General features: G+C 34.2%; 1 protein-coding gene across 1 annotated transcript; it reads right to left on the bottom strand.

Annotated features, from left to right (window-relative positions):
- Window positions 1-3,337: 3,337 nt before the first annotated feature.
- LOC106407545 (MADS-box protein AGL71-like) lies at window positions 3,338-5,662 on the bottom strand. Its single transcript, XM_022705610.2, has 6 exons — window positions 5,481-5,662; window positions 4,177-4,323; window positions 3,986-4,085; window positions 3,831-3,872; window positions 3,663-3,713; window positions 3,338-3,475 (listed from the first exon to the last, which is right to left on the bottom strand). Exons 1-6 carry the CDS (start codon window positions 5,660-5,662, stop codon window positions 3,338-3,340), a joined length of 660 nt encoding a protein of 219 aa, XP_022561331.1.
- Between the last annotated feature and the right edge of the window lie 14,824 nt (window positions 5,663-20,486).

Raw genomic sequence — 20,486 nt, forward strand, 5'->3', positions numbered from 1 at the left:
GACTCAAAGATAAGAAAGTTTCATAGAATCAGGAGGCCAACATTTACTTTACATTCCGTGCACGAACCAAACAAAAAAAACTTCTATTTGAGTGTCTACTTTTAAAATTACTTACACCTGATGACAAAAGTTGTATGTAAATTAATAACAAGAGTGCAAAAAGAATAAGTGCTTTTTTTTTTGCTTTCCTGGATGAACTTAAAGAATTCTACATACTTAACTGTTATAAGCCATATAACTTAAAGGACTCATTTCCTTTAAAGAGTAAATTCATGCTTTGATTGCAAAGAATTCTAGTTTAATTATCTGAGTTTGGATCGTCATGGCTAAGTGAAGGAGCCCGCTCATGGGGTTTGCAAAAGAAGAAACTGATGAATTAGAGAGGAGAGAAGAGCATGGTCGGGCTCAAGGTGCAAATGGTAGTGTCCATTCCCATTTCCCTTTCATAAACTAGAGCCATCTTTTACTATATAGTAGTTTCTAATACACTTGAGCTAAACCGGGGGACAAAGAAGTACTAACAACTAAGAAGGGCTGCTACAAATTAAGGTGGGGACGACTAAATTTGTTTGTGTGTGTCTGTGTGTTTGATGTGCTAAGTATTATCTCCTTAATTGCTACGGGAGATAGAGGAGAGAGTGATGAGTAGGATACTGAAGGACCCAACAATGCCTGAACTATAAAGGACACCATTAGACATGTGTTTTTGTCGCAAATAGTAGTTCCAATTAAAATCCTCTTATTGATCCACTAAAACATGTGCATACTTTTCATTTTTTTGTCTCTGGCATTATTAGGTGGAGAAAAGAGAGATTGATCTCTTACCTAAGCACACTATAAACTGGGGGCATATATGATCTCAAATAGATCTGTTTTTTTCTTAGAAAAGGACATTACTCCATCCTCAATTAATGAGGCTGAAAGGGGGTCCTCGCTGTTTAAGTATGGGGTTTATGTCATAAAAATATATTACTATTTGATAAAAAGGACAAACGAGACAAGAATCATGTAATATATATATGCCACAAAAACTAAGGCAGACTCACTTATAGCAACCAATCTCATACTTAATCAATCTATATTAGCGTCTCAATATGGAAATATTTAAATATAAAGTGTGTGCAAAGATTTTTTCATACTATTATGTAACTAAGGGATGTTAACCTATATAGATATCGAGTTAATATATGAGTATGTAGACCATTGTTCCATACGTCGTCATTAGATTACGGGGATTAGTATGAGATTTGGCATGAGATTCTTTGATTATTAAGAAAAAGTGTGTATAAAATATAAATAAAATAGTAAAAAGAAATGGTTAAGAGCAAGGTTGAGCCGATGAAAGAAAAAAAAGAGAAGTTGAGGCTATGACTCTTGAGCAAAGAATAGTAAACATTGACAAGTCCTAGTAAATTCAAAGATACTGAAGCTCTGCGATTCTTTTACGCATACAAAAACGTTTGGAACATGTGGCCATGTTTGTAACTACCTATCAGGCTATCACTGTTCCCATGAAACAAAGGTTACTACCTTAACTTCTTTGAATTTGTAAAGTTCAAAACTTGAAAAATCCAAAAAGAAAGTGCAGGACTTCAGTACGAAAGCATTGTTATCTGTCTTTCTAGCTATCGATATTATTATTAGTATTAAAAATCAACGCAAATAATATCTATATTATTAAAACTCAAGTACAAAATTGGAGTGTTTGGAGATTTAAATAGGACTATTAAAAAAATTTGGAGTGTTTGGAAACATGGATTGTAGTCTTTTAAAAAAAAATTAATTTTGTTTGGAAACAAGGATAGTATTACTAAGAAAAAAAATAATAGGCTTATGTTATTAATAAAAATTAAAAGTTCATCATATTATAAGAAACTATCTATTTGGACCAGTTTTAAAATATACGAAAATGAGCCAATCTAATTGTCTAAAACTTTTTTTTTCTAAACTAACCAGAAAACAAAATTTAAACTTTAAACACATATTTCAAATCAAAATAATAATTTAAAGTTAATTTATATCAAAAATTGATTAAAAATAATACATATATTCAAAAATAGATTTTTACTAAAAAAAATTTTCAATAACCATTATAAAAAAAATGTTGTCAATATATATAATAAAATACAATACAAAGCCCAATTTGAAATACCAACTCAAATTATGGTTTTTATATTTCATATTAAGTTTTAAAAATATAATATATGTAATTATTTATATGATGGTACGTATAAAATACTATTAATTATATGATTACTTATATGATGGTACGTATAAAATACGATTAATTATATGATGACAATATACGATATATAATAATGACTAGGGATGGGATTTCGGGTACCCATACGGGTTTGGTTCTGATCGGTTTGTGTTTCGGGTTTTCGGGGTCAAAGATTTAAGCCCTGTTAGGATATTTCTAAATTTTGGTTTGAGTTTGATTCAGATCTTTGAGTGTTTGGTTCGCGTTTGGATAACCCATTTAAATTATTTTAAACGTTTTAAATCATTATCTATTTTAAATTTCTCAAAATCTATAAATAAAATAATATATTACCTATAAATTTAAATAACATATGTCAGAATACCTAAGCTTAACATATCAATTGGCTTGATTTAAAATTTTGGATACATAATCAATAATTATTTTAAGTATTTTTGGTGATTTGAGTATACTTTAACTATTGCAGATATTTACTTTTGACTATCTATATATATATTTTCAAGTATTTAAACCAATTTAAAAGTATCATTCTTAATGTTTAATATACGTTAAATCTAATAATAATTAATATATATGTATATAAATCTATTTTTAGATAAATTCGGGTACCCGAATACTTCGGTTCGGATCAGATTTGGTTCTCTAAATAACAAAATTTTGAATAATTCAAATATTTAATCAATTTATGTTAGGGTTTGGTACTATATTTTCGGATCGGTATCGGTTCTGTTCCTTGGATTCATTTTGTAAAACCCTAATAATTACATGGAAAACAAATATCAACATATTTTTCAAAATATACACCCGCGCGTCTGCGCGGATCAAAATCTAGTTATATATTATAACACTATTATATAACAAAAGATTCGAATTTTCAGCCAAGTAAGAAAAACAAAGGAAGAAAGAACAATATAGTAGATAATTCTTATACACTACTTTTCTTTTGAATCTATGCATACAGAATCGATTCAACATCCAGAATTTGAAATATACATGTCAGGATAATATGAAAACAAGAACAAGTTGATTAAGGTACACGAATAAATCATCACACTAGACTTTCCAAAGGTGACTTGACAAAAAAAAAAAAAAACTTTCGAAAGGTGCACTCACTCACTCACGACTTTCAGGCAATCCGATGGACAACTCAGTTTTGACATCCGATATGTTCATGTTTCCATAACCACATGATGGTCCACTCATCTCACTCTCTAGACTCCTCGAGTGCATCCACAAGGTTGGTTCTTCAAACTGAAATGATAACATGTATTCCTAAATTACATGGAAGAAGAAATTCAATATTTTTTATTTTTTTTTTTTGACAAAAGAGAAATTCAATATTTAAGAGAGGAAAACTATAAGGTCCGAATTTAAAGTTTATGCTTGTGCATTAATGAAGTAATGCATATCCTTGGATTATGTATATGTTTATGTGTACCATTTGTTGTAGACTACTTGTCTCGTTCAAGACTTCTTTCTCTCCTGAAATCTAATGGAGTAAAGTGACCAAATTATTCACAAGGAGAATTAGAAATAACATGTATGAATAAAATGAAAACACGAGCTAGTTGATTACGATACAATTAAACTAATTAGTAATATTTACCTCTGCTTTTAGTTTCTCTATCGTATCTTCATTTAACTTAGCCTGCTAAGATTATAGAATCCGGAATAAGCTCATGATTTCAATTTCAACGTCTCACATTTTTGTTCAACACATTATGACAACATATATAACGATTGTAATCCTGAGAATCATACCTTTCTTGATCTTACAATAGTGAGGCTTTTCTCAAGTTTGATAGTTATCTCCTTGAGTTCCTCCACTGAACACGAATCCAAATCTTGCCCCATCAGTTTCCTTAAGATGTTATCGGAGTGTGTATTCTATCATATAATGCATATCAAGGATACATATGTACACATTATTTATTTAAAGATCAGAAACTTACCGGCAATGAAGTTGAAGAAGTTCAATCTGGTCTAACGTTTTCGCCATTTCGTTCTTGACCTCCTGCACAAATTGCTGTTTTTGTAGTCTCTCTGCCCCAAAATACTCGCTCCTATGTATATCATATCTCTCCATCATCTTCTGCATGCTGTATAAATTTTGCAAGAACCTCTTCGCTATTATTTATTACCATATATAATTAATCCCGAAAACATTATCATGATCAACAAGAGAATTTACACATGCAAAATTCATGTTTTTGGAGACATATGTTCTAATCTGAATGCTCGTCATGCCTCAAGTCATCTGTCCTAGTAAATTAAATACACGTTTTGAGACATGTTTGTTCTAACATTTTTCTTTTCCTTTAAATGGTCAAATCAATTAGCAAACTCGAAACTAAAAATGAAACGAACATTGTTATTACAAAATTTTCGGTTGCTTATCTAAGCTAACTCAAATGTAATTATTGGCAATTGCTAATAGAGGGGACGAAGATCATTAGTAGTAGTACGGTTAACCAAAATGCTACAATATCATACTATAGTTTGGCATAATTAATGATCAGTGTTCTGGTTTGATAATCATTATTGCACACTAGGTCACTGGGACACATATCACAATTTAAGATCTTTCAGTTAGTTTGGATTTGGTGTAAGAAATTCATTTACCTCTAAAAGAGCAACACACTCAAGAATCCTTACAACTATACCTATAGGACTAAAGTTCGAGACTATGGCACAAAACCACATGATAGTGTCTCATACCTCATGTCGTTTCCTATTCTTAAAACGGCAGAATTGTACTTTTAATGTATTTCTTTCTATGGCATGACCAGTTTATCACCGAGATTCTTTTATAATTACAATAACGTGTCAAGTGGTTTCAGCATGAGTTCCAAGGTATACTAGGTTCAAAGTTCAAGAACTCTTTTTGGGGAAAACCCTAAATCACTTGCTCGTGCTTGAAGAAGAAAACTTGAGCATACACATTTAATTTAGTCACTTAATTTGACTAGGTGTTATTTCATTAAACGAGAGGTTCCATGGTACTTCAAAAAGAAGTACTTGTCTGACTAAAGATAAACAAAGCACTTTGAAAGAGAATGCTTGAAGGGAAAATTAAATTAACAGCTGCAAATATCTAGAAATTTCTAGCACGATCTTGTAAAAGAGAGAGAGAAAACTAATAGCATTGCACATTACTGACTAAAGAAACAAACCGAAGTAATTAAGCAAGAGCTAAGCATCATAAATGATTAATGATTATTGGATTAGAAGTTTAGCAAATGAGATATATACTTACTCGGAGCTTGCGAAATCATATAATCTTCCTTTTTGAGAAAATACAATGGCTGCGACTTGAGCATCGCATAGAACTGAAAGCTCGTGAGCTTTCTTCAAGAGACCTTTCCTACGCTTGGAGAACGTGACTTGTCTGCTCGTCACGTTCTCGATTCTTTTGATCTCGATCTTTCCTCTCACCATCTTCCTGCCAAGATTAATCAGTATCCATAAGAAACCCTAAATCTGATGTACGTTTTTTTAGAAAGTGAAAAATTAGTTTCTTTCAGAAAGAAAATGAACTCACTTGAATATAAAGAGTAGATTAGCTATGAACTAAAAAGTCAAGGTGATATAACTTCCCAAAAAATCTGGGAAAATACAGAAACCTCACAAAGCCTTTCCTAAATTTGACAAGATTCGCTTCAAAAGAACATAGATCTGTGGAGGCCTAATTAAAAAAGCCGACCAAGAATATCTGTGATATGAACAAAGGAATAAGTTGTACAAGAAAAAAAAAAGATGTATAGAGGGAAAGCACAATAAAATTGGCGAAAAGAGAAATGAATGAACGAGCCGTAAACTAGATCCCTCTATGATTTAGTCTCCCCTTGGTCTACCCCTCCTTAGTACTCACAAACCCTAAGCCAGCGAGTCATGATTTTTCTCATCTTATGTAATAACTCTCAGGATTAAAGATTTTTTTTTAAGTTGCCAAAGAAACTTTGATTATCCCAGGTTGACAGAGCCAAAAGGAAAAAGGAATAAAGTAATATTGAAGCTTCTGAACGAGAAATGTCATAGATTTTCATTTTAGTCGATTAATTTTTTTTTGTCAAAAATAAGTTTAGGTAAGTTACCTCCGTGAAAAAGACTAAATAATGTTATAAGAATTGATCAATTTAAACTTGTTATTGGGTTCACCCCCTAGATGAAATGTTCACCAACTAATATAAATGTGTTATTTTATATTTAATATCTTTTAGAAAAAAAAATAAATATTGTAAGTTATATTATGTTTTTAAAATAAAAAAGTAAAACAAATAATAAATAAAAATTAGTAATTACAAAAAAAATATTTTTAACATCGTCAACAGAACAATAAATCATAAACCCTAAATCATAATCCCTAAATCCTAAATCCTAAACCCTTGGATAAATCATAAACTCTAAATAAAAAAAACTAAACATTAAAACACTCAAGGATTTAGGGTTTAATATTTAAGTTTTAGGGTTTAATGTGTAGTGTTTTTGATTTAGAGTTTAGGATTTATCCAAGGGTTTAGGGTTTATGATTTAGGGTTTAGTGTTTTGCTGACGATCTTAAAATATTTTTTAAATTTCTTTTTTTTTCTTAGCTACTATTATTTTATTTTATTTTTTACCTTTTTATTTTAAAAACATAATATAATTTGACAATATTTTGTTTTATTTTCTAAAATGTATCGAATATGAAATAACGAAATTCTATTGGTTGGTGAAAGAATAACTCATGAATTTATTTGTATCATGATTTATATAGCACATAAGCTTCACTAGACATCTATTTCTCGTTTCTAAATTAGAATCAGAAACAGAAACATTTGCAATTTCGTTTTCATAATGCTTCAAAATAATATTTTAAGTTACGTTAAAAACTTACGTTTCCGTTTTGGAATCTAGTTTTAGTTTAAAAAATTCAAAAATTTTATTTTTATACTTTTATTTTATATAAAAGCTAAAATAATAGTATTAAATTAGAGAGAATAAAAAAATTAAAATAATAAAACTAATACTCTAAATTATCTCTATGTACAATAGTTTTTTATAAGAGATTTTGCATATATATATTCACACATTGTATCAATCATTTGTGAGACATTACAAATAATTAATTTGGTTAATTGGATAATATTTTTTAATAAACATAAATTGTTACTATTTTCACAATTAGAATATGAAGTCAGCTTAATCGGTACAAATTATTAAAAATGAATGAGTGATTTTTATTCTAATTTAATTATATATTTTTTAGTCATAAGTCTTATAAAGTAATATATATATATATACACACGATTCCAACACGTATCCAAAGAATCTTGCCTTATGCGCTTTGATACGATTCTCTTTCCACGACGTATTTTTAATTTCAATGTAACATAGATCAGGACTTAGTGTATATATTATCAATATATTTTATAGTGAGTAGTTTTATCAATATATTTTCATTGTGTATCGTGAGTAATTTGTATACATAGTTTAGATTCCTAATATTTTATAAATAATATTAAAATATTACAAAAATATAAACTACAAAACATACCTTAATTTTTAATATTCATGTAACTTTTGTGTTACTTTATTTTGTATTAAATTTTCTTAATGCAACATTGTTGATGTGTGAATTATTTTTTAATTTTAGTTAATAAAGATTCTTAGGTGTTCATTTAATTTTATATGCCGAATAAAATTTATAGAAAGTTTTATTTTTGTGTTAGTTTATATATTTTGTATTAAATATGTTCAATGTAACATTGTTGATGTCTAACATTTGTTTTTCATGTTAAGTTAATCTTATTCGATTTAAGTTGTTCATTTTATTTTATATGTAAAAATAATATTTATAAAAATGTATGTAATATATATGAGATATACAACTGTGAACTACAACTTATGAGATTTCATCCCTGCTATGGCCAGCATACCTCGACCTCGTCAAAATTATGCCCAGTTTGATGGTGATCATGCGTGACGAATCTGTATAAATTCAAAGTTTGGTATGTTATTAGTGAAAGTGTCGATCTAGTGTGCGAAGATTCTATTGTCATAGAAACTAGAAAGATGCCCATTTTATGGACTTTCGAAGAGATTGGGTCAATGCTATTATTAGGCTTTTCCCGTCCGTTCTTATGCCCGTCTTTCGACTTATATATCTGTAATAAAACCAACCTTGTAGTTGTGGAGATGAGTGCAGTGAGACTAGTTTTTTTCTAAAAAGAGGGCATACAGAATTGAGAAAGGGAACTAGGCCCAGGAAAAGAAACCCATTATGAAATCCTAGTTAAAATAAAAAAAAAGTGTAAAATAAATCGCCCACCGTGGGCCTTGCGATCTACCAACTGAGATAAACGGGCTCGTTGCTTTTTTTTTTTTTTTTTCTGCAATTTTTATTAAGCCACAATTTTAATGGGTTTCAATGTATTAGATCTTGTCACAAAACTTGTGTTTCGTTGTAAAGCTTGTTGCTTAAATATCAAGTAAATGAATTAAATCATTAATAAATTCCCATTTTGACTCATCTAATTCTGATGCACAGCATGTCCCACACTCCTTAATTTAATAGCTAGTTATGTTCTTGAAACCACTGGTCATGTTTCAATTTCCAAAAATTCTTTGTCAGCCATTTATAGACAACTCTTAAGTAACTCTTGAATTCATATATACATTTCTTTTATTACAGATTATTAAAACACTGCATAAAAATAGTGAAATGGTAGTTTTCTGAAGATCTGTTGTTGTCTTCCATGATTAAAATGTGATATAATTTGCTTGATGATGGTATTATAGATGGTTGAAAAAACCAACTCTAAGGTTAGCTTCCCAAGCATGTGTGTATGCCATTTGGAAATAGCAGAACTCGCATCTCCACACTCAAATATGTCGTCCAGCTTCAGAATTGATCTTAGTAGCGAATCAAACTATGTGTGCTAAACTCGAAGTTCTAACTCGAGACTCGTGAGCAGAGTCAGGTTTGTAGACATTATTATAAAACATTTGAATGGGTCATCACTTTATAGAGGTCCCACTTAAAAAAATCATATATATATATATATATATATTAATTGTAAAATAAAAAGTGAATAAAAATTTTAGTTCATAAAATGATAAAAATAAATTGAATTTCATAAAATGATAAAAATAAATTGAATGAATTTTATATTATTATAATTTAGATATAAATAAATGATATATTCTAAATTTATGTTTTTCTAAAGATAAATTATTTGTAAAATTTATGAGATATTAAATAATTTTGAAAAAGATATATTCCAAATTTGTAAATTATTTCGAAAAAACCCTAATATCTCAGTACCGGTTCAGCTCATGAGAAAAAAAATCTAGTGTCAACTATTATTTTTTATTTACTTGGTTTTATTTTTTGATAGTTATATTATCTTTCATTTTTTTGTCTATCGAATATTCAAGATATAATCGAAAAAGATTATGAAAAATAAATATTATTTTTCTAAATAAAAATGATATAGTGCATGGAGAAAGGACAAATATAACTCCATCAAATCCTAAACGTGGATATGATAATCTCGTGATAAGACATGTTGGGTTCCTCCTAGAAGGAGAGGACCAATTGGGGTGAACTTAAGAAATAATTAATGTTTCCTTTTGGCATTTGACACAATAATGGAGTTTTGACAAAAGAAACAAAAGAGAGAGAAAGGAGAAAAAAAGAGAGAAGGAGAAAACTCATAAGGTGATTTCAAAACTGGATTTGGAGGGTCAAACGGATCCTGATCGGGCTGATATTTTGTGGGAAGCTTCTTCAGTCAGTGGGTTAGAGGTTCACCGAAGAGATTTGGATTTCAACGGTCGGATCTTCTGTTGTCTGGGTTTTTTTGAAGCTGGTCGCCATAGTTCTTCAGCAGAGCAGTCTTGGGTGTTTGGTAAATCCAACAGTGAGATCTTCTCTTATTGAGCTGAAATTTGGCAGAGGTATTGTCGACTTGTTTATCTTGGATTTGTACGGTTGGATTAGTTTCTGGAAGCCGGAATCTTTGTGAGCTGAGGTCGTTTGGTTGCTGCCGGTTTTTGAAGCTTTGTGTTGCTCTCTTGTTGTTGTTGTTTGTGTTGGAGATAGCTCTTTGTAGCTAGACTCTCTGTTCTGTTCAGGCTGTTGAACAGGGAGGACGTGGTTTTAATCATACCATTTATATAGTGGATTTTTGAGTGCACTACGGTCCCGTGGTTTTTCCTTCTCACATCGAGGAGGTTTTCCACGTAAAAAATTGTGTGTCTCATTTAGTTATCGCAACTTCGATATCTTGCCATCGTCGAAGTATTTTCCTCACAGGTTCGCACAAGGTCAGGGGAACACGACCATTAGTATTTCCGCTGCGCCGTGTGACTTTCCCCAACAGTGTGGTATCAGAGCTTCTGGTTTTAGAGCTTTGGTTTTGATAACTTTGGGTTATTATTTGCTTGTGTGAAAGATGGAAAATATGAGCAGGATGATAAGCTTGAATGGTGCTAACTATCATCTATGGAAGGGCAAGATGGAGGATTTGCTCTTTGTTAAAGAATTCCATGTTCCAGTCTTCGAGGAGCAGAAACCTGAGAAGAAGACGGATGAAGAGTGGAAGCTGCAGCATCGCCAAGTGTGTGGGTTGATAAGGCAGTGGGTAGATGATAATGTGTTGCATCATATTGAGACTGAGACGGATGCTCGTTCTTTGTGGAAGAAGTTGGAGCAGTTATATGCTAGGAAGACCGGAAACAACAAGATGTACATGATCAAGAAGTTGATTAAGCTGAGGTATCAGGAGGGGACTCCGATGACAGATCACTTGAATGCGTTTCAAGGATTACTCAACAAGTTGTCTGATATGGGCATCAAGTTTGATGATGAGATTCACGGTCTGTGGCTTCTCGGTACTTTACCGGACTCTTGGGAGGTTTTCAGGATGTCTCTTTGTAACTCCGCGTCGGAAGGTGTTATTTCGATGGATTCAGTGAAGAACAGTGTTCTTAATGAGGAAGCAAGAAGGCAGTCGAATGCTAGCAGTTCGTGTTCAGATGTCTTTGTTACTGAGTCAAGGGGGAGAAGTACAAGTAGAGATCCCAAGAGAGACAAGAACAGGAGCAGGAGCAAGTCTAATAGATTTGCTAATATGGAGTGCTACTTCTGTCATAAGAAAGGGCACATGAAGAAGGATTGCTGGAAGTTGAAAAACAAGCAGCAAGGAAATCAAGAAGAAAAAGTGGATCGGGTGACTCTCACCGAAGATCAGTTTCTCATTCTTCTTGAGGGTGATGCCATTAATGTCGCATGACAGGACACCAGTTGGGTGATTGACAGTGGAGCTACTACTCATGCTACATCACAGCGGGATTTGTTTTCTACCTATACTACGGGTAATTATGGTTCTGTGAAGATGGGGAATGATGCGATGGCTCAGGTTGCTGGCATTGGTGATGTTTGCTTGGAGACTAGTCTTGGTACTAGGCTGGTGCTTAAGGATGTTAAGCATGTTCCTGATATTAGGATGAATCTGATATCGACGGGAAGACTTGATGATGAGGGCTATTTCAGTTTGCACGGTGGTGGTAAATGGAAGCTCTCTCGCGGTTCTTTGATTGTGGCTCGAGGTGAGAAGTCTTCATCTTTCTATTGAATGCAGGCTAAGGTCTCCAAAGATGTTGTTAATGCGGCGGAGAATGATAATGCCATGGAGTTATGGCATAAGAGACTCGGTCACATGAGTGAGAAGGGAATGGCTGTGTTGTCTAAGAATGAGGTGATTCCAGGAATCTCTGGTTTGCACCTACAGAAGTGTTCGCATTGCTTTGCGGGAAAACAACACAGGGTATCTTTCAAGTCTTCCGCACCTTCTAGGAAACCCGAGGTACTGGATTGGGTACACTCAGATGTGTGTGGTCCAATGAAGACAAGATCTCTTGGCGGCGCATCATATTTTGTGAGTTTTATTGATGATCATTCAAGGAAGTCGTGGGTATTTCCTATGAGGACGAAGGATCAAGTGTTGGGATATTTCAAGCACTTTGTAGCATTGGTTGAGAGACAAACGGGGAAGAAGCTGAAGTGTATCCGCAGTGATAATGGTGGAGAGTATCTTGGACCATTTGATGCTTATTGCAAAGAGCATGGAATAAGGCATCAGTTCACGCCACCTCATACTCCACAATTGAATGGGTTGGCTGAAAGGATGAATCGGACGATTGTCGAGAGGATGAGATGTTTGGTCTCACAGTCAGGCTTATCGATGACTTTCTGGGCAGAAGCTTTGAACACGGTGGTTCATGTGCTGAATTTGTCACCAAGTGCTCCATTGGATGGTGATGTTCCAGAGAGGGTTTGGACTGGTAAGGATGTTTCTTACAGTCACTTGAGGGTCTTTGGGTGTAAGGCATTTGTTCATATTCCCAAGGTTGATAGATCGAAGCTTGAGATGAAGTCACGGCAGTGTGTGTTCATCGGTTATGGTCATGATGAGTTTGGGTACAGATTTTATAATCCCGTTGAGAGGAAGCTCGTAAGGAGCATAGATGTTGTGTTTATGGAAGATCCAACGATTAAGGACATTGACAAGTCCAAAAAGCCAACTCGGTTTTTTGAGGGTTTGATCGATACAGAGGCTACTCCTTCTACATCGGTTCACGGTGAGGTTGAGGTTGAGGTTCAGGATAATGCACCCAGTGCAGATGCTCCCGCACATGAAGATGGTAGTGGTGATCATGGTGACGATCATGGTGAGACACCAGCTGCTGCGAACCAACCTACTATTGTTAGAAGATCCGAGAGAGGTCTTAAACCGTCGACAAGGTATGATCCTAGTGAGTATGTATTACATACAAATAAATAATTATATATGTTTCAGTGTTCTTTGTTCCACCTAGTTTCATTTTGCATACTTTACTTGCCGATATTTTTTTTTCTTTCACAACAGAAAGAACTATAAAGTGAATGTAAAAGATAGAGAAGGTTACCGCAAATTCAACCAAGTATCCTTCTTGTCTGTCTCTAGGCACACAGGTCCAGCTATAGAAAGGCTTATTAAACTTCTTTTTCATAATCTTGGTTATCTTACGGGTCGAGCTGGACTTGTCATAACCAAACCTACAACACAAGATGAAAAAAATAGAGACTCTCAATCAGCAAACTCAAACTCAAACAAGCAGTGAGAAGACACTAGTATAATACTCACACAACAGACAGAAAGAATAAAAAAGAAAACAGACACAAAGTAGAGCAACCATAGCATGTTGTACCAGGCTCGAGTTTGGGAGACAGGACCGTTGTGAACTCCTCTCGGCCTGGTTGGGCTAGCATGCAGTTTAATACATCCATCACGTCCTCCGAGAGATCAGGTTCAACTGGGTCTCCTGTGCTTGAGAACTGTGAGGCGATGAAGCTCCATGAAGTGGAGACGATTGAGATTCTTCAAGTGGAGGAGATTGAGATCGTCTCCGCCCAGGTTGAGGATATGAAGTACCTTCACCGCCCGAAGACTGAGGTACTCGACGTCGTCGCCTTAGAGACGAAGTCATACTGAGTCGGTAATGGTCTTGGTGTTTTATTAATCGACGAACCCCGGTGCCACGAGTTTGCGCTTCCTCTTTCCACCCATCGCCGGAGTGAGAGGTCGAGATCGAGAGAGTTAGAGAGTGATTTGGGTTGCCGATGATTAGTAAATAAATCTAATTAAATGGGCCAAAAATTATTGGTTTTAAGGCATCTTTAACCCTACTCCAAAACCCACTCCAAACTCCATTTTGCAGTAAAATCATCTCCAACCCCACTCCAAAACTCACTCTAAAATAGAGTAATAGATATGATTACTCCAAATATGGAGTAAACCAACTCATTACTCCAAAATGGAGTTGGAATTTTTTATTTATAAAATGATCTTCCATATTTAAATATTTTCGTTTTTAATAAAATTAATATTATTATAAATAAATATGTAAATATTATTTTACTATATATATTATAAAAATTACTGTTAATATTTCTTAATTATATAAATATCCATCTAATGAACTATTTTATGTAACAAAATATATATAATATAAAACATAAAAGACCATACATATAAAAAATAAAAGATAAGCACCATACAAAAGATATATGATATAAAATATAAAAGATCATACATATAAAAATGGACTATTTTGCAAATAGTATAAATGAAAGATGATATTACTAATTTTTTATTAACATAAAACATAATATATTAAAAATATTCTATTTTGGAGTAGGAAATGGAGTAATACATTGGAGCAAAACTAACTTCATTTTGGAGTTACTCTATTTTGGAGTGGAAAATAGAGTAATACATTGGAGATGCTCTTACTGAATTTTGGGTTTATACGCGGGATTAGTTAAATTTTTGGGTTTAGTATAGGCGGGTTACTTATGGTTTAGGTGGGATTAGTTAGCTAAATACATTTTTTTTATAAAAAAACACACCATAAAATTAATGTTTCAATACTATATATCATAACATATTGATAACTATCATCCTGTTGATAATTATCATAATTCAAATTATCACGAAATGCATCATTCACCATTTCCACATATCTATCTTCTACTAAATTACCAACTTCTTCACTACCACTTAAATGTGTCGGATCAACATAACTCGTTCCTAATCCCATGTCGATTTCTTCTCCATGGTTGTACCAAACATAATAATCTTCCATAAATCCTCTACTATATATATGTTCCAAGATTTTCTGCCCCGAGAGAAATTTTTCGTTTCTGCAAATACTACAAGGGCAAAAGAACTTACCACCATTGCTCTGCGTTAATTCCTGACTATTTGCAAACGTCATGAATTCTTCTACCCCGCGACAAAATCTCTAGAGAAATTTCCCGTTTCTTCATCAATCCTCTTGTACATCCAAGCACGAAAATTAATATAGTTGTTATAATTGCTCGTCATTGTTGTTCACAATTTTTTTTCTCGAAATTTTTTAAGGATATGATTCTTACACGGGTGATGAGATATGAAATGTGTCGGTTTTCATCTATATATAGAATATTTACCAACTGTTTTGCTACTATTTTGCTACCAGTCGTCAAAAACCGGTGTACTAAACTCAGTAACGATTTCCACGTGTTTTGTAACGGTATTTTGCGACTGATGGCCGACAAAAATATAGCGACCTAGTATAAGTAGGTAAATAGTCGCAAATTACCGACTGAATAAGGACTAAGTTTAGTAGTCGTAAAGTAGCGACCAACTAGTAACGGATTTAGATTGGTCGCAAATCAGTAGCTAAAAAGTAGGTATTCAGATGGTATATTTAGCGACTGCTGATGTAGTCACTAAATTCAGTAGGGAAATCCATGTTTTCTTGTAGTGGCGGTTCGTGCTTATTCAGCTGGCTACGAGCTCGTTGAAGATAGCTTACTCTCATTTTTTACCAGGACCCGGATAGACAGCTGAGTTACCATTGCGATCTGCTGACACGAGGCATGGGAGGTGTTGAGATGGAGTCAAGAAAAGCAGAGCAATGGGCGGGCCAGTTGCAGTACTAGTCTCTTCAGATTATGCAAAGTGTAACGCATGTTCGGGAATGATGAAAGCACTGGTGTAATATTGCTTGGTCTTCTGATGATTGGCGGTACATGGCCATCGAATGTCTTCTTTCAGTGTGGAAACGAAACCGGAACGGGAAACTGCGAGTGAGAGTGATATTTGAGATGATGGAAGGGATTATAAGGAACTTGATGATGATGAGGATGAGGAAGTAGAAGGCCATTGAGTGAGAGGGAGATTTTTTTTTTTGCATGGGATTTTAAGCAACTTGAAGGAATCAAAGATGAATGGAAGATTTTCGACCAAGAAAAAAGAATGGAAGACTTTTTGTTTTTCTTTTTTTATGTGTATGGTACTAAAAAGTTGTTCGTTTGTCCATTTAACATGCATCTTTATTTAGATGCTGCATCCAAATGATTTACATTCATGACTATTCGTTTATACAACCAAATAGTTCGGTTATTGTGCTAAGGTTTTGAGCTTGAAAATGTCTTTGCATGGGGTTTCAAGCAACATCAGAAAAATGGGCCACCGTGGCAAAAAAAAGTGGTGATCGGTTCGCCTTTGTTGGACGGTGAAGCCATCTATTCCCAGATTTACCCTGTAATGGTAAAACTCGACGCCTAAATGTAACATTTGACATTTAATGCACCGTTAACTCTAAAATCTGTTCGCTTTGGAAATTTTCATTTGATTGATGGCTCAGTGTATGCTTTACGTGAATCCGTGATGCATAAAGAATCGTATTTTGGGATCGTCTTTTAGAACGCTTTCAGTTTTCTCAACTTCCTCTATGCATCTCATATTTTGCTTTATGTTATGTAGGAAACAATGTTTCAAGTTTAGGGGTTGAGTACTTGAGTGTGGAATTTTTAATATCAAGGAGGACCTAAAGAAATATGACCCACAAGATTACTATTTTCAAAAAAGCAAAAAAGAAAAATTACTATCTTCACAACCAAAACCAAAAATAATATCTTAATAGAGTATCTTCCTACCAGATATTCGCTGACAAAAATAAACGTCTCTCTCGTTGCTAGTCAGTCTCAACTCTCTCACGTTAATATTGACATATTGGGAGAAAAACAAGACGACACAAATGGTGGGGGGGGGGGGGGGGGGGGGAGGAGTAGTGGTGATGTGAATAAAATTCATTGTTCTAAAACGCGCTAAGCGTTCATTACGCGTTAAATGATTGTATAGCATCTAACCGTCACGCCTAAACGGGATATATACGAATATATATTTTTACACGAAATATAAGTATAAGATTAATATATATATATGTTATTTTTGAAAAAACTGAACATAAATATATTTTAAATCTAATTTTATGTATAAGTATATAGTTTAACATATATAAATAGTTTTAAATTATAAAAATTAAAGTCAATTAAAATATATAAAGATGATATTTTACAACAATTATACTAATATCTACAATCATATAAATACATACAATAAGTAAAAGTAATATAAATAATAACATTAATAAAATATAAAATAATATTAATAGTTTATTTTTTTGAATATTAATGCTTAAAATTTGTTTAGGCATCCGCGTAGACCGCATAATGTCTGCATAAACGCTATTATTCGCCCGAACTATATAAATCCGTATAAAACACTGTATAACATAAAAAGAGTACGCTTGGCTACCGATAAAATTACACAAATGGTGGGGGGGGGGGGGGGAGGAGTAGTGGTGATGTGAATAAAATTCATTGTTCTAAAACGCGCTAAGCGTTCATTACGCGTTAAATGATTGTATAGCATCTAACCGTCACGCCTAAACGGGATATATACGAATATATATTTTTACACGAAATATAAGTATAAGATTAATATATATATATGTTATTTTTGAAAAAACTGAACATAAATATATTTTAAATCTAATTTTATGTATAAGTATATAGTTTAACATATATAAATAGTTTTAAATTATAAAAATTAAAGTCAATTAAAATATATAAAGATGATATTTTACAACAATTATACTAATATCTACAATCATATAAATACATACAATAAGTAAAAGTAATATAAATAATAACATTAATAAAATATAAAAATAATATTAATAGTTTATTTTTTTGAATATTAATGCTTAAAATTTGTTTAGGCATCCGCGTAGACAGCATAATGTCTGCATAAACGCTATTATTCGCCCGAATTATATAAATCCGTATAAAACACTGTATAACATAAAAAGAGTACGCTTGGCTACCGATAAAATTACACAAATAATATGTTTTTCTTAAAAGGAAAGTAAAGCTTGAAAGTGATGTGGCACATGTCATATATTGTACGGAACTGACGGTGGAACCACCTAGGGGACCAGTGGTAGGGATAATAGTGTTTTACGCTGTTAAGCCACGGTGCATTTCGATCAAAAAAAAAAGCCACGGTGCTAAGATATTTTAACGTGCCCACGAGCTCTATTGTTAGGACCCATCTTTCTTGTTTTGGATTAACCGTGTGGGTTTCTATTAAATTCACGGTTTGCTAAAAACGGTTATTTCGGTTTATACTCTACTTTTGGAAACTTCTAATGACAAATAATTTTTAATGTCGTTCGCGTTGACACCCATCCGAAGAGTCAATTTGAAGATGTGAGGATCATCTAAAACTTTTCGAAGGTACTTTTCAGAATCAGAAGTAGTCTATGTATTGTTGGGACTCATTTCATATGTATGGACTATTTCCACTTGTGATACATGATTGATAGAAGAGCGGCTAACATAAGTGCAAAATGGAGATATGAGCCCACCCGTGAGAAAAAGCATGCGAGTTTTTCTATAATAGGGAGTAAGAACATGATTAATGGGGGATTTTTAAAAGCAGATTCTTAGTTTTTTTAGTTAAAAGTTAAGAGACGGTTTATTATATTTCGCTAAGAACCCCAACCTAAGAACCCCCCATTAATCTTGCTCTAATATCTTCGAAAAGAAGGTACGTGTAGGAGTTGATAAAAAAAAGGTATGTGTAAAAAAGTAACTAAACTCACACATTCCCCCGAAAGCACACAATAACTCAAAAAGAAGAGTTCTAACCCCCTTTAGGAACTCATAGACGATCTTATAGAAACATCGTTCTACGGAAAATCTCCTCACCTTAAACTTCATAAACTTCTCGAATAAGTACTACTTAGTGAACTAGAGCCGAGGGAAATTTAGGACCATAAACTGACCTTGAGGTAGGCCTTATAGGTTTTGAGAAGTGCAACTCTCCGGAGAGGAACATAACTCCAAAAAATGAAAGATTTAGATGCAACTGGAGCATCTGGTAAATATTAAATGACAGCAACAAAACGCTAGAAGTTGTGGTTAAAAAAAAAGTCGACTAAGTAGTTAAAAAATAGTGGATCTCCCCTTGCCAAACTGAATGCAAGAAGAAAAATTTAATAGTGGATATGAAAGTCAGATCATGCATGGCAAAAAAAAAGGTTTATTCTTTGTTTTGTTTTCATTCTTGTGAATATGGTGGTTATAGAGAACACGAGACGGGTTTTTGAAAAAAACGGCAGGCAGCAAAATAAAAAGAGAGAGAAAAGCGTCGGTGTTCCCCGACGACCGGTGGCGCGTCCGCGCGCGCGCCGGCGTCGGTGGTTCACCGTTTTTCGGTTAAGTCAAGGATCTCCGTTGTGGGCTTCGATCTACCGATTCCCCCGACATGCTGACGGCTCTGGGCTAGGGTTTTGCGTCAAGGAAGGATCGGCTTGTACGGTGCTCCCTACGGCGGCGATGCTGTTTTCTCTGGATCCGTGGTGAGGGGTGAAGAACGGTTAATCGAAGCGGCAGTCGGCTCGTGAGTTCAGTTGTTGTTCCCGGGGAGATGGAGGCTTCCACAGATCCGTCGCCGCCGGCCTTTGTTTCCGCAAGGTGGGAGTTTTCTGGCTTCGCCTTCGTCGGCTTTAGTTCCTGGAAGGTTAAGGCTACCATAGCTTCTCCTTGCCGGTTTAGGTCTTTAGATGTGGTCCTGGAGTTTTTTCGGGGTTTAGTTTGTGAATCGGGTGGTTTCTTGCATGTCGCTCTAGAGCTAAAGCGCTTGAAGCGCTGGCCTTGTCGGATGAGCTCTCGAAGAGTGATGATGCTCTCCGACGGGTAGATAGAGTTGAAAGAACAGTTATGATTTCGGCGGAGGCTCGTCAGGTTCTGAGCTCCGACGGAAGTAAGTGGGGGTGATGTGGTTCCGGTGTTGTGCCGGGGCGGAGATGGTTAAGTCGAGGCGGTGGAGACGCATTTGCTCTTATGGTTGAGATGCTTCCACGTATCTAGCATTGGGTCTTCTTCAAGCGCGTGTTTGGGCTCCGTGTGACCGGGTAGTTTGGTTGGGCCGTAGGCCCGTTTAAGGAGTCTCGTTGTTTTCTGGGTTGTGGGCTTTCGGCCTTCTTTTAGGTATTTGGGCCTTTCGGCTTTTATTTTGGGCTTGGCCCGTCCATTAATAAAAATCAACCAGTTGGAAAAAACAAAAAAGAGAACACGAGACATAAATTTCCACACGTCAAAAATGACATTACCTCTATATATAAAGGAGGCTAAAGAACATAAGCTCCCGACGTGACCCCGTTCCCAGACCCTAAAGAGTCCACTCCTACACCAGTGAGTATCAAAAGCTTAAAGCTTGTGTATACATTTGTATATATTGATCTATCATTGACAAGTACATAAAGCTTGTCACACTAATATAATTATGTCAGTAATCTAATTTACTTTTGTTTTCTTAGTTAGGAGAAATATTTTTCA

This window comes from Brassica napus, chromosome C7 (assembly GCF_020379485.1).
Source record: "Brassica napus cultivar Da-Ae chromosome C7, Da-Ae, whole genome shotgun sequence".
Classification (NCBI taxonomy): domain Eukaryota; kingdom Viridiplantae; phylum Streptophyta; class Magnoliopsida; order Brassicales; family Brassicaceae; genus Brassica; species Brassica napus.

What these genes read in the sequence shown, in the direction of transcription:
- LOC106407545 (XM_022705610.2), bottom strand. Translation starts at nt 5,662, where the DNA reads ATGGTGAGAGGAAAGATCGAGATCAAAAGAATCGAGAACGTGACGAGC. An exon ending in TAGAGAAACTAAAAGCAGAG is followed by an intron (nt 3,714 to 3,830) that starts GTAAATATTACT and finishes TTACTCCATTAG; the next exon opens with ATTTCAGGAGAGAAAGAAGT. An exon ending in CAAGTAGTCTACAACAAATG is followed by an intron (nt 3,476 to 3,662) that starts GTACACATAAAC and finishes TTATCATTTCAG; the next exon opens with TTTGAAGAACCAACCTTGTG.